Source organism: Pleuronectes platessa, chromosome 15, assembly GCF_947347685.1.
Source record: "Pleuronectes platessa chromosome 15, fPlePla1.1, whole genome shotgun sequence".
Taxonomy (NCBI): Eukaryota; Metazoa; Chordata; class Actinopteri; order Pleuronectiformes; family Pleuronectidae; genus Pleuronectes; species Pleuronectes platessa.
This window is the reverse complement of record NC_070640.1, coordinates 17,301,845-17,317,833: the sequence shown is the minus strand read 5'-3', so window position 1 is coordinate 17,317,833 and position 15,989 is coordinate 17,301,845. Positions and strand designations below refer to the sequence as shown.

Below are 15,989 nucleotides of genomic sequence, written 5' to 3'. Positions count from 1 at the left end.
TAGAGTTTATATATGTGGAGTAACACATTAAGTTGGTGGTTATTATAGGATAATTTATCTTGAAAGAATATAGGGAGGAACTGTGTGCACAAATCAAAGCAGTGTGATGATGTCTGACTTTAGAAAAGACACCCTACCCCCAAAAATCCCGCTTTTATTTTGTAAGAAAAATCTGAAAGTGCGTGACTTCCTCCCCTTCCCGAGCGCCTCTCTGTAACTTGTCGCTGTGACGAAGGTTTCTATCCCGTGTCTTTTCTCCTCCCTCCGACCAATTCACGTCCGCTGTGCCTCCGTTACGTACATGAGCACCTTCCACCAGCGTCATCAGCGTTATGTTGATGATGAAGGTGGCCTGCAAGTCGTTAAAATATCTCCATATAGGTTATATATATATATATATTAACCAGTCTACGTTAATCCTGATGTGGTCTAGTTATATATCCACGTGTCTGCAACTGAACATTCACACCAGTCAGTTCAATCGTGCGGAATCAGGATATAGCTGCAGAAGTGAACCCTCCCCCACTAAAAATGTCTGATTATTCATTTCCCAGTGGCCACTCAGCTGTTTAATAAAAATCCAAATATTCTTCTTGGCTTTATTATAAGGTATGGATTATCCACTTATAGTAAATCCGTCGTTGGGGCATTTTAACCTGTTAAAAAATAGATATGGTTTTCTATATAAATCATCCTGAGTGTTGTTGAGAGATCCCACATGTCTCCTGAGGCACACCTCTATGGAAAATGTAGTCATGCTGTCGGTCTTGTGACACTGACCCAGCACAGTTGCTAAGGAAGAGGAAAGGCACTGGCTTACTGTGATGGCATGGGACCACAATCAAGAGTTTTAAATCCAGAAATGTCATCAAAATTATTTTTCTGTCTAACTTTGTAGCCTGCTGCTGCTAGAAATAGTCTCCTGCATGCCTGCGTGGTGGCAGCTGACACAGGGAAGATAGAGGTTGCCACACACTGTCCACTCGTTGAGATTTAAAATAAAGCAATCAAAGAATAATACAAATCAGAGCTGATTTCAAATTAAAGGGATTATTTTTTTTTGCACGATTTGAATAAGCCCCCAGCTCTGATTATAGACAATAATAAACGTTAGTCTCTAATAGTCTGGTCTGTTTGAAGCATAATTAAGCTGTGTGCGTGTGTGTGTGTGTGTGTGTGTGTGTGTGTGTGTGTGTGTGTGTGTGCGTGCGTGCGTGTGTGCGTGTGTGTGTGTGTGTGTGTTTGTGTGTGTGCAGCGGGACAGGATTTCCGTGGTGCGTGCACGGGAGGGAAAAACTGACAGCAGTGTCAGTGCGACCTTGAATGAAGGTCACCCAGTCTCTGCTGCAGACACTGCACTTCTGCGGAGCTGCATCACAGACACACACACACACACTCTGCTGCAGTCTGCATCATCATCATCATCATCATCATATTTCCTGTGTGTGTGAGAGCAGTGGTCATGTTAGATTCTGGGTTTGTGTTCGTGTTGTTGCGATTTGGTCGACGTGCATTATAATATGATAAGAGCAGTTGTCGGAGACGCGGTACAGTGTCGTCCATGCTGGTGTGTTTTAAACGGTGGATGGCAGCTGGGGTCCCTATGGGCGCTTCTTACAGCAGGTCGTGACCTCAGACAGGTGTCAGCTGAAACATAAATACCAAGAAGCCTTTGTGCCTCTGTTACACACACACACACACACACACACACACAGAGAGAGAGAGAGACTATTGGGCACCACTTCATTGTGGTGCATGGACTGAGTCATAGATAACAGCACTGATAGAGATCAGTCTACACCTACATTATAAACACCTCTAATCTGTATACAAGCACCACAAGCTTCAGTGTAAGGTTAAAGTATCAAAGTATATGGATTTGAGGGTTTTAAGCAGCATACTGGGGTTCACTGTCCTGGTCCAAACAGCTGAGTTGACAAATGGATGAATAGGTGACAGGAGGAAATAAACCAAACAAAACGAAACATATAATTTCCTTATAAAAAGTCAGTGTATTTCATGTTTTTTATTCCTTCAAATAAAACACAAGGGGTAAATTCAGCCTAAATCAGGGTGACAAGTATTTTATATTATAACGATTTACCTATAGTAAAGCCTGTATGGTTAAATATGGACCTTGTCTTCTGCTATATTGGATATCAGAACATCAGTAAACACGGGTTAACTTTTTTATCCATTGAAATGACAACACCTTCTTTTTTTGTTGATTTATTTAATTTGTGATGGACAAAACGTCCTCATTATTTATTATGGCGCAGCTCGTTTTCTTGTCTAAATAACATGATACCTGCAGTCTCAGTTGTTCTTAAAATCTGAGCACATTAATAACGAAATTACATGTCTGAATTCTATTTTTGGACGGATTTCCCCTTTAACTCCGGGTCAGGAGTGTATCGCCGACATCAGCATTTACCAACACTGCCAAAATTATGGTCCCTCTAGTGGCAGCCTGGGGAGAGTGCAGCTAAATTGCTGATGACGTTATAGCAGCTGAGTGTGTGTGTGTCCTACACTAAAAGGTCACCCACTGCCACAGCACATCACCAGGGCCTGCTCACTTCCTGATCACTACGCCACAAGGCTGCTTTTTCATTTTTCAATACCTGCAGTAAAGTGTCAGATTAACAAAAGGGGGGAACGTTCACACAGTTCATGCTCCTTTTAAAAAAAACGTCTTGTTCACTCGCCATGAGAACACGAGAGCAAGGGGGACGAGAGACGGACTGGGATTTGTCTAATTTCAAATCATTAAGATGGTCAATAACAAATCATTTCAAGTGTACTTGAGTCAAAGACCTCGGATTGCTTCTCGTCTCTGATGTTATGTCTCAGTGCTGTACAGATCAAAATGTGTGAGTGTGTGCCATCTGCTGGTTGTGTTTACAGCGGGAGAGCAGCATTCATTTACTCAGAAGAGCAGAGGGGCGGTAGTAATACATTTAACTATAAATTAATATGCAAATTTGTATCCATCACATATTTTGTGACCTCAGCATTGCTTTCCTACAACCTGAATATACAGATGATAGAATAACTCCAGGCACAATTTGATGTCGCACAATGTTTGTCCTTGGGGCCATTTTCAGATTGAAACACCAAGGTAGAGTTACCAGCCGAGTATCACTTACACGGATCAACTGAGGATCCGTAGTCATGCTAAAAGGAACATATTGACAAACTGAAGGGCATTTATACAGTACAAACAGTGCTGCATGTACAGTATGCTATTCAAGTCTTGCAGCACCTGTCTCCCTTTGCCACCAGCCAACACGCCAATGTTTTCATTCTCACCCTCACATGATACGATACTGTCCTTATGTCATGACAGTGGGCACCTGCCCTGCTTAGGTTGTTCCATTGGACTTTTATTTCCTGTTTTATTTTTGTATCATATTTCGTCCTTTACTTCCTGTCTCTGTCTAGTTTTCCCTCTTTGGTGATGGCCGGCCCCTCCCAGATGTGTTTCCCCAGAGGCCTATGGCTTCCTTGTCTATTTAGTCTCAGTGCTCTCAGTTCTTTGTTGCCTGGCTTTTAAATCAATATCCATGAATTAATCCCCCAGGGAAATTGTTGAAAAGCACAATATAATTCCTGGATCCATCCCCTCATCTGTATCCACATCTTAATCTAGTGGGTTCCTTTCCCATACCACATCATTTCATCAAGTGTCACGTCGGTTCATCTTGTATTTTTTTGCAATCTTTCGAACAAACCAAACAATCATCTTCTCTGAAACTACCTGCCTCTGTTGTGTGTCTGCGTTTTGGGTCCTGGACTCCTTTAACCCCCAACAACACAAGTCATGTGTCATTTCAATCTACTGACAGAATTTTGAGAATATACTGCAAATATTTCCGTAAACCAATTTGAAATCCAAGCTTATACAGTGGGATTTTGTTCACAATCAAGTGTTTATTGTTAAAAGCAGATAACAGCAAATGGAAAATGAAAGATGGTGAATGAATCAAGTACAACATTTCACTAAATCACATTTTGTAGCCAAAACATGTCGTCCAGGAATGTAGAGTAATTGGTCATCTACGGAAAAACATGAACCTTAATATACGGTATGTTCCACCCAAGCTTTACTAGAAAGACTGAACTGCTTTTCATATAATGATGTTGATGCTGAGTTTGCATGTTCTCACAGTGTCCGTGTGGCTTTTCTCTGATACTCGAGCATCCTCCCACAGCCCAGAGAAATGCAGATAGGGGTTGGGTCAATCGGAGACTCTAGATTGACTGTGGTTGGGAATGTGAGAGTATATGGACGTTTGTCTCTGCAGTTAATCTTGCCCAAGGACCCTTCGGCATGAAGATGGGGAAGCCTGGGATCAAACCGCCAACCTTCTGGTTAGAGGATGCTCTATAGTGGGGTGCCTAGGCACTCAGTCATTTCAAATTGATGCAAAAGTTTTGTTTTGTTTTCTAAATTGAACATAATTGTCTATAGAACAATTTTGGTCTGAGGGCCAAGAAACCAGATAAAAAAAAAAAAATGGTTTTGGGCCAATTTTCTAAAATGGCCAAAATCGGAAATATATATTATTTAAAAGGTCTTAATTTTCTTACATTTGCTATGATGTATTATTTTTTATTGCAATTGCAAGTCAATACTATGTTGGGAATGAACTTTTGCTCAAATATGGAAGTTATAAAAATTATGGTATGGCAAAAAAATAAGGTGGCTACCAATTTTCATACCTTTTTTTTAATAAACAATTTTAATAGCTATAGTTACTTTGGAGAATGTCCTGAATATTTTGAATAAGGGAAGGTGTTTATTATTTATTCCATTTCATATACAGTAATTTGATGTATGTCAAGAATATTTTACAATCTTACAATTCATGCCCTTTAGTTATTTATCTTCTATTCCTCATTTCACTATTTTCTCTATTCTACTGCTTGGATAGATTAAGGTTCATTCGTCTGTGTTCCTCATTTGGAAAGTCCATTCAGTCCATGTAGGATGAATGAATAAATGCCTGAAGAATATAATAATTCCATCAGTAATGCCCCCAGTAATCAAAATTCACTAAACCACTTGGCTCTTTACGGAATAAGTTCTCATTGTACTGTTTGAAGTGACTACATAAGTTGCACTGAACATTGAAAGTAAGTATTCCTTCTTTTACTGCTACTGCTGAACCAACCCTAAAAGGGTGAAAGACTAAATGTAACAGGTATTATGAGATGGCTGGGACAACGAATTGGCAGCTATGCATTCTTTGCCAAAACCAAACGACGGAAAAAACTTGTTTGCCCTGTTGCTAATCCAATTGTCAGTCGTAGAGAGGGAGCATACATAGATCTTATCAGCCTTGCACGTCAGTTCCAAGCAATTGGTGCTGCTCCCCACCCAAATTTAGAACTTCCAGATGAAGAATCCATGCATCAGAATCGTGCTTCCTTGCACAAAACACGGCACAAGTGTCGTAAGCTTTACAAGCCAACAACACTTGACAATGCAAAAAAACGTTATTCTGAAGGATTGACTCCTGCCATAAGAAGATCCTGCCAAACTGGTGAAACTGTAAATCGTAAAATATGTATCTTCTGTGGTGAGGAAACAAATAGAGCAGACCATTCTTTCCAGAAGGTAAAACTTTCCCATCAGATACACGACATGGCAGTTGCACTGGGGGAAGATCGTATTGTGGTACTCCTTTCAGAGGGAGATCTTGTCACTATTGAGGCCAAGTATCATCGCAATTGCTACACAGGGTTCAAACGTCGTTACAATGCAATTTGTAAACGAAATACAGCTAGTGAAGACTTTGAAGTCACAGCCGAAAATAAGTTGCTCCAATTCATACAGGAAGAAATTGCTGGAGGTCGCAACATCTTTGCATTACAAGATCTGACCGATATGATGACGGAGCGATTGGAACAAAGTGGAATCCAGAAGACAGTGAACCGGACACGCCTAAAGAAAACAGTCATCAAACACTTTCCGGATTTGACAGTGGAGAAAGGTACCTGTGATGGTTCATTTCCCAAAGACTGAAGAATCATCTGTTCCACAACGTATGAAGTATTTCTTCCGTAATCTCCTTTCAGGACCCAAATCATCACCCGAACAGGAGAATTGTCGGGAGATACTCTCTGTGAGTCAGATGGCCATGCTAAATAGGACTTCTCTTTCCTCAAACTTGTAATATGAGCCTCCACTTGCAGTGTTCCTGGCCCTCGAACTGCATTCGCAAACAAGAAGCAAGAAGTTGGTCGAACTCTTACACAAATATAATCTGAGCGTGTCATATAAGAGGGTTCTCAGCATTGAAGCTAGCTTTGCAAAGACTATTGGAGATCGAAGAATGAACAGCGCAAATAATATTTTTTCATACAAATTTGCATCAGTGCATATTCACAGTTACAGCCCTGGATAACCTGGATCATAATCCCACATCACGTACTGCTACCTCATCCTTCCATGGAACTGGGATTTTACTTTTTCAGTTTCCTACAACACAGAAGTCTGGACTGGACCAAGAATGTCTACGCATAAACTCACATGCAGAAGCAGCTGGTAGCAGTGGACCAATCCTGCCTCACATGATACATATGGGTTATATCGGTCATATTATAAAGATATCAGTTGCTACTCCTGATCCTGAATCAATACATACTTATTATGTTCAGATCAGATATTCTGATCAAGAATTATAACAGCTACCATATTTTATTAAGGCTGGTGGTAGGTTCGGAGCCAACAACGCCCCCTAGAGGGCAATTTTTTGACCGGCATGTCTGGCCCTCGGACCAAAATTGTTCTATAGACCCTTACAAACAACTTAGAAGTGAAAACGAAACTTTTGCATCAGTTTGAAATGAAAATGACGTATTGCCTAAACACGGAACCCCACTACTACCCTATTTTAGCCGTAAGGACTTGAACAGCATCTTTAGAAAACATGTACTTACGACAGTATAACAAACATGCTTGTAAGACACAGTGCTGCTTTAATTTAAAAAATATTTATTACATGTATGCAATACAGTCGGATTAATGCATTTAACCATCAAAATGCAAATGTTATGGTCGTTTAAACAGTATTCACACAGCATTTAGAAAAGTTTGTTACATACCTCAAATGTAAAAGAGCCTGTCAAGTACCTGTTTAATTATACTTGGCAGGATTGAAGAGTGTAAGCTACCTCCTCTTTAGGTTGCTCTCAAATTGTTTGCACTGGTGTGGATTAGTAAAACACAACGGGAACCCTGACGTTGAGATGCACTTCTGTCTTGGCCCAGTTGAGGGCAGCAGCTCTTCATAAAGTAAAGGGATCATTGGCATGACAGTCACTTCATCAGCTTTGATTAAGGCAAACACACTCGCATGCTAAGGCCATTAAATGCAAACCATAAGTGGCTAAGGCTTCTTCTGCAATATGTTTTCATCAAGTGTCTGTAAGTAAGCAGCACATATACACAGATACATTGCTCAGATTCTCCCCACATCTCATATATCAAGCTGGAGTTTCTGTACTAGGTCTAGATCCGGAGGTTCAGTGGTAGATCTGGAACTGGTTTGGGGTTTCCATTGGGCTCCCTCCTGTCAGAGTTGGAGCCATTGACCTCGGGGCTTCTCTGTGGAACAGGCCTTCTGTGACGTCTCCTCTTCGGCTGACGAGAGCGAGCAGGGTTGGGTTGTGTTGGGTCCAGCAGAGGATCCAGATGAAGTTTAGCACTCTGAGTATCTGAGGATTCGTCTATGAAGGCCAGGTTCTCCCCGAAGTAGTCCAGAGGCTGAGATAGGTGGGGCTCCTCCTTCTCAGTTTTTTCTTCAGGCACTCGCTCCGTCTGCGTGGCCTGAGAGTCTGTTTCGGATCCAGACCCGGATTCATTGGATGAGAAGGAGGAGGAGGAGCAGTACGATCCAGAATCGGTCTGGTTCTCAGGGTGCCCTTCTTTCCCCTCAGAGGGCCCTGTACCCGACGCACTCTGACCATGGCGGCGCTTTCTCCGGCGCCGCTTGAAGGGGTCGTCGATTTTACCTGGGATGCGGAAATCCACCGACATGTTCTGGATGTTCTGAGTCCAGTCCGTGGCGTGGGCTCGAAGTTCTTCCATCTGAGAGAGAAGGGTCAAACCAGAGTTGAGCCACTACCTAATACACAGTTATTTATCTCTACCTCTCCCTTTTTTATTACATCCCTTTCTTTTATTTTCTTCTCTGTCTCTCTTCTTGTTTCATTTTGAATTACTGGTAATATTTTGCATGCAACCTAAATTTCTCATTTCAGACACATAATTGTTATTTTTATTATTGTTAATATTATTATTAGCAGTATTATATTTTCACCACGGTAGTCTTTATTGGGTTCATGCATATATTCAAAACAAAAAACATTACAAAAAGATAAAAAGAAAAAGAAAAGAAGAACAAATCTAAATGTAGACATTGAACACTTTACGGTTTTTGGTTTTTGGTTTAGGGTGAGATGGGAGGGGGAATAGGGATAACTAGCTGTGTTGTAAAGCTGAGTGATAGCTTCTTTTCCCTTCCTTTCTCTCTTCTTTGGATAATTAACTACGGAAATCAGACTCAATGAAATAAAGAATATAAAAAAGAGAGTTGATGGAAAGAAAGAAACGGAGACAGGACAATATAAAACCAAGCAGAAGAATGCAAGTATACCTCAGCTCTGGTCTTCTTAGAAAGCACCCGGAGCCAGTTTCCAATCATCGTCAGGATAGAAGCAAAGTAGGCGAGACCCAGCAAGATCCAGAACCACACCAGAGGCTTGTACCAGTGGTCGCTCCCTGCAATCCCAGAATCCCCTTTGACAAGACACAAGTACACAGTAGCAGTCAGTTAAAGCAGCAATAACCATATATAATATACATCTATCCATGTGCAAACAGTCATGATGGGAGACACTATGCAGCAGGTTAGATAAATCAATAGTTGCCCTTTTAAAAGAAAATCCTCCTGAATAATTGATGAGAAAAATGAAAATTATTTGAGCTAAGTGAACTTAATGCATCATAACTGACAGACACATTGACAGATGACTAATTAAGTTATATCAGCAACTCATCTGCCGATCAATACATTCAACAAAGTGGAAAAAAATAGGTAAAAGCAAACGCAGAAAAACGGAAGCCACGGCACAAAGAAGTAAATTCTCTTTTTGATTTGTATATTAAAGCATTTTAAATAACAGTGAGTTATCAGGGGTTAAAGGGGATGTGTCTGTGCAATGATTCGATCTTTTAACCTCTGATGTGGTGAGAATAAGATCAGCTGTGACGTGACCTCAGGGCTAAAATAAACCCTGTTGAGTATGATTGGTGGAAGTTGTCGACTTTCATGGATAAAGTAATGAAACCAGTTCTTTCTGAAACATCTCAGTGGACACAACATCTGAAAAAGTTAATTTACTCAAGTATCACAATTAAATACTATATTTAAGATACATTTTCTGCTACTTCTCAACTCTGAATGAAGTTGTGTGTATTGTCTATTGCATTACAGTTGATAACTTTAGCTTTGATGATTTAGTTTTGATTTTACTTTGCTATCATTTTACATGATGCAATTTTCTTGAATAAAAAAACACTATTAGGTAAAATACGTTTCGCCATCTTACCAGCTACATCATTACAAGCTACATCAATAAATCCCAGTAAATTACTTGGAAACCACCACTTCGAAAGCATTGGCCATAATGAGCTAGCAACTGTGTCTGTATGTATTTTCTTACACACACAGCATATCGCTTCCTCCCCTCTCCTTCTGTTTTCCTCTTTTTTGTGAAAGCAGATTCCTTTTCTAGTATTTCTATATTCCCTCTGCCAAGGAGGTTTTGTTATCACCCCCGTCCATTTGTTTGTTTGTTGGATTGGATGTTTGTTGGTTTGTAAGCAAGATTCCACACAAATGATAGAAAAGAATTCCACAAAACATGGTGGAAGATGTGATATGTGTCAGGGAAGAAACCATTCAAGTTTGGTGCGGATCCAAGTCAGGTGGCAGAGCCAGGAATCACTATCTTTAATATTACGAGATAGGGCTTTTTTTTTTTACTGTTTTCTCAGGGGAATAATTCATGGATCTTAAAGGAAGAAATCCGGCATATTTGGGGAACTGATATCTATGACTTGGTGGACTTTGTTGCAGCTTGATTGAATTTATTCAAGCTGAACCATTTTGTTTGTAGATCCAGGGCTGCAGTTGCGGCCACATCGTGGATCATGATGGTGGATCGCGGATCAGAGAGAGTGGTGGTGGATCATGATCAAGGTGGCAGCTGATGGTTGATTATGATGGTGGATTCTGATAGCGGCAGCGGATGATGACGATGGTTTGTGAATTATGGGCTTTACAAATACAATTTGATTGATTGATTTAAGAGAACTGTTGGGCCTTGGTGGACTCTACTGAGGACCATTCCAGTTATCTGTGGTATTTTAACGAGAGCAGGGAAATTGTGTTGATGACAATGGCTCTCACCAAAGTTTTCACGACTAACATATCTAGTGCCCTTATACTGCTGCACAGTGGAACCCTTTTACTGTTCCCATTGACAGTGATTAAAAAGGTGCTTTTGTTAGTGTCTTGTTAGTTATTGGAGAGTGTATAAATATGCAATATGTAAGAATACAAATATAGTATAATTCATGTGCTTTACATCTAAACATCATGTTCTAATGAAGCCATTGTGGCCGTTTCCTTCCATCTGTAATGATAAAGTCCACCAACCACCCCCCCCCCCCCCCCCCCCTTGTGAGCACACTACAAGCTATGTTTATAAACATGCGGTGGATCTATTGTTGTGTACCTGCAACATAGTCTCCAAAGCCCACTGTTGTCAGGGTGATAACTACAAAATAGGCCGACTCCAAAAGACTCCAGCCCTCCACCCTTTGGAAGACCAGGATAGGTACTGCAACAAAGAGCACGCAACCAAGCAGGATGGACAGGACGGCTGAGATCACTCGCACAATAGTGGGACTCACACGCCATTTCTGCCCGCAGGGTGAAACAACACAGTGGGATGAGAAAAATGAAGGGAAAATCAAGCAAAGAAGACATGAACAGCACTGTTTGGGCTCTGACCAGGAAGAGAGTCTCTATTTTGGCAACAGCTTTCCTCAGCCAAGTACCCAGATGGTCTCCAACCCCAGCGAGTAGGATACCAAACAGTGGGATTCCCACCAGGGCGTAGAAAATGCAGAACAGCTGCCCTCCGTATGTTTTCGGGGAGATGTTTCCAAAACCTGGCATGTAGGGTCAGAGGTCAGAGACACAATTCGTTAACAGATTCTGTTCAAAAATGAGTCATTAGAATTAAATGTTGTGGTCTTAATAGTTGTACTGGACACCTACCGATGGTTGTGATGATTGTCCCTGAGAAAAAAAAGGCACTGGCCAGATCCCATTGGCTGACAAAGCTGGTGTTGCTGGTGGCATCCACACCTGCACCGATGGCCTCCACCACTTCCTGGGAAGGGACATTGGACAAGAGTTATTATTATGAAATTAATATGTATTTTTAAAAGTCCACTGTGTAATTTAGGTGAAAGGGTTAGTTTGGTAGAACTTAAATACAAAATTGTCCTGGTGGTGTTTTCCCTAGTGTGTGATGATCTAAATTGTATGAATTGTTGGTTTCTGTACCCTGGAATGGCCCTTTATATTTAAATACTTCATATTAACATCAGGAGCGGGTCCTTTCCAGGAGGTCGCCATTTTTTTTTTTACAGTAGCCTAGACTGGACAAACTAAACACCTTTTGAGTTTTTTCAGGCGCTCTTTCATGTTTGGAGGGGGGGGTATTCAGCTGCAACAGGGGCAACTTCCCCGAGAGATGTCACTTAATTCTACCCAATGAACCTTTAATTGGACAGTAAAAAGAAAGCTAAATTTGTTTATTTTGCACATAATTAATTTACTACTTTACAGCCGGCCGCAAATGATGTGGAAAATGCACTGTCCTGATCAGCATCATCCAGACAGTGACAAAGAGACTGATAACCGATGTATTACGGCGGCCGGCTCCACTCTGTCCCAAGTGTATCGAACTCCCCCAGCACAAATAATCGAATTACCTGATCAAATTATCTTTTGTGTGTCCGTTGTTACTTGAAGACATTTGTTCACCCTAAAATTAAAAGCGAATACGATGAGGCTGTGACTGAACATGAACTCTGCAGACGTTATACTGACTGGGTGCATATAGGAGCATTTCAGTAAATAGAGTATGTTTTACTTTGTAGTGTTGTTTTGTTGCCTGAACATTTATAATGGGTAATGAGTCAGCCCCTGTCTCTATCAATGTACAGTTTCTGATTCAGTAAGATGAAGACTTTAACTTTAACTTTTTCACGTTTATTGTTTGTGCAAAGCCACACATGATTTATATATATTTTTTTTAATTCTTGCTTCAAAAAAGCTTAGAAAATAAAATGTCTTAACAAATTGTCATGCGTATTGTTGGTATTATAAGTAAGTGACTTCTATTTTTTAAAGGCTACTGACAGGACAGGGGCAGTTCAAGGGCCTATCAGATTTGAGTGTGACCCTATTATAAACAAACAATTATAAGCTAATATTCATTCTGTACATTTTTTATAATAAAATAGATTTTTGACCTGCAACCAACAATCGTTTTTCTGTTGATTATTCTCTACTAAAGTCCAAGGCGGCACTTACAGATTGTTGCTGGATCAAAACTTAAAGTCTTTGATTTACAATGATGTACAACTGCAGAGGATGAATGTTATTTTTGCTTCATAAATAACTTAAACATATTCAATAACCTAAATCATTGACAATTCAAAAAAAAATTATGTTGATTGATCGATTAGTTGACTATTTAAAATTATGTTGTATGCATCCGTTACTTATTATCAGACCATATATGGTCACAAAGGCCTCCTGGAAATCAGCTGTGCCACAAAGCCATACACATGAACCACCACATTAATAGCCAGCGATATAAAACAACTGTACAAGGGTGACATTGTGTAGTGGATAGGATCTCAAGTTACAAACATCACATTGTTGAAGCATGGAACTTGGAGTCCATCAATCATCAGCCGATACTGGTTGTGTGAAACCGGACCCTTCTGACTCTGTGACAGCTGCCGCACTCACTTATGAATACGACTACTCCTGTTTGCATACAGGATGTAATTAAGAGCTCATGTGTTTAAGATCTTACAAGTGCAAGTTCATCCTAATGATTTCTATGTTTTATTTTAGAAGGGAATAGATGCCATCAGATCATTGGCTGTTTATTAGCCTATGTGAGTGAATATATATTTGTTATGATGTGAAAATTGCGAAAAACAACCACAAGCTGTTCTTTTCCTTGTCCTTTTTTAAATCACATTTATTGACTTGGTAGACAATTTCTTTGTAGGGCTACATTTAATAATTTCAGTTTTTATATATGAAGTATTTGATATGAAATGTTTTGTTATAAACTTGTCTGATTAATATTTTCCCATTTATAGAAGTTTTTATTTTATACGACAAGATGTATTTTTAAATTTTTTCCTCCTAATACAACATATAACATTTCATAATAAAGGTGTTGTATCAAACTCAATTACTGCAACCAGACCAGCTCTTGTTAACCAGGGCAACAACTATGTTAAAGTCAATCTGCATCACACATCTTTATTAAATTAGTAGCCTAAGAACATGCAAGGTGGGGTTGAGCTTGATTTTCTAACCCAGCAACAATTTGTTCAGAGTTAGTTTGATTCTGTATAACCGTGTAAACCCCCAAAAAGTTCACCAAAATTCTGAGTGAAGCCACAATACGACGGGAATGTTTTTTTGATGTTTGATGTTCTTTGCACAGATTGGGGGTTCGCCACAGAAACATTTGCATATGTGTGACCACATGCCACAACTCAGATGCTCAGCAAAAATGTCGGTACACAAGCTGCTGACATCATAATTTTACAATTAGCTCTAGTTTCTCTTGTAATTTTAACTTTTCAAATGTAACTTTTGTCACAGGCTAAATGTCCATTTCCCACCAGCGCCTAACACCATACTTTTTAGCCAATTTGAATGGTTAAATGTATATGTTTTAAGTTATTTATATGTCTATCACCTGATCTTTTTTCATTCCTCTTTATTGTCATGCAAATATTGGGCAGAGGTGTCAAGGTGTCGGTCAGGTCACTTAGTCGTTTAGTTTTACAGCCTCCCTATTTTTCTCCCACATTCCGACATCAAACCACATGAGCCCATGATGTGCCCCAGTGTTAGATTCAGTGTCTGTGCTCTGTGTTTATTTAAAGCAACAGCTTCCAGTTGGTTGATTTTTTTTATTGTCATTTTAGCAAACAGGTGCACACAGGCTGGATCTGGTTGCAGTTGTTGAGTTTGTTAGCTTTAGAGGCAGGAGCTGCGATTGGCTAAGAGGCGAGAGGGGGGTATCCACGCCACTGTCACCCCGTCAAATTACATTTCATGAAACTAAATGATGAAATGCATATTTTGATATGTATAATAAGGAAAGTATTCAAATATGTATGCCTTTCCCATACGACAGCCTTGAGTCCCTTTTTTGCAAATGTCAGCCACTGTATGCAGATCACTTTCAGGCTAAAACTGTCATTTACAACGTGCATTCTGGAGCAAGGACAAACATCTCGGAATCACAGCACGGTTGCCAAGCTGGCTCATAAAACACAAACATTCAGCCTGTATGTCTCCATGACTTCAGAGGACATCACATTGATTTCCAGGAGACTTGACTCTAGCCTAAACCTAAAACCTAAATCTAAACCTAAACCTAAACCTAAACCTAACCTGACCTGACTTTAAAACACGTCCTCACCTTGAAAGGTAATGATTTATGTTATGGGGACTTGTTTTTGTAAGAAAGAGAATTCCCCATAATGTGACATTTAGGTCCCCACAACATGAGTTGGACCACGAACATACACACACACACACACGCACACACGCAAACGCACACGCACACGCACACGCACACGCACTCACACACTGGAGCTGACCCATCCTTACAAACTGCTCTGACCACACCTCTGCCTCACCCCCCCCCCCCCCCCCGCCCCCCGCCCCCCCAAATGAATCTGAAGTCTGCCTCAGGACCCACATGAGAATTGACAATATTGGTTTGGATAAGTTGTGATGTCATACTCAAGTTCCATGCAGTGAATATTATACATGAATCAGAGCCAGCTGTCCATCGGACGCCATGCCAAAATGTATTTTTAGCCACTGGAGGTTATCAGTGTCTAAGTTACAGATCCTCTGTTGTTTGTTTACGTATAACTAACAACTGGCCGTAACTAAGTCCACTGTCACAGTCACTTTCTGATGCACATTTTCCAGGTCCAGTAACCTGGACCCTGTTGACACAAGACATAATGAGAAAAAACTTAAAGAGAAAAATAATAATAGGGAAATATGAACAGTTTATTAAAATTATCGCCAGCACCAACATGAATTTACTCAGCCCACTACATGTTATATTCGTCTTGAGAATAAAAAAGTATGAAAACTGTCTTTAATGATGACAAAGAGCATTAAAGACAGGGGGGAAACACAAAATAACTTTATATTACTTCCATTTAACTTTGTTAGGCTTGTTAGAATTCTTCAAATTGACACAGTCTGGGAAGGAAAATCATTGTTTGGTTGAGCTGTTTTAAATCCAGAATCTGTTAATTAAGTAAAATCTGATGGAAAAGGGAATTCCATTTGAAATTGGACCACTAGAAGAAGTCGCCCAAGACAGACTGCCGGTGGCTCTTGTCACGAGAAGATCTACTTTACCTCTAGAAAGGCCTGTAGGTTGTTTTCGCCGACACATGTGAAGTTCAACAGGAAGTCCTGCCGCGTTGTCTGCAGCATCATGTGCCTGTTCTCCTCTCGCGGGGTCTCCAGGGCCCGGAACACCACGGCACCCAGCACCAAGTACAGAAGCACCCCCGTCAAGATGGCGAGCACGGTGGAGCACCGCAT

At 40.4% G+C, this 15,989-nt stretch overlaps 1 protein-coding gene across 1 annotated transcript; it reads right to left on the bottom strand.

Annotated features, from left to right (window-relative positions):
- Positions 1-7,519: 7,519 nt before the first annotated feature.
- On the bottom strand, positions 7,520-15,989 carry LOC128457202 (potassium channel subfamily K member 4). Its single transcript, XM_053441786.1, has 6 exons — positions 15,801-15,989; positions 11,361-11,475; positions 11,091-11,251; positions 10,813-10,999; positions 8,667-8,809; positions 7,520-8,098 (listed from the first exon to the last, which is right to left on the bottom strand). The coding sequence occupies exons 1-6, from the start codon at positions 15,987-15,989 to the stop codon at positions 7,520-7,522; spliced, it is 1,374 nt and encodes a 457-aa protein (XP_053297761.1).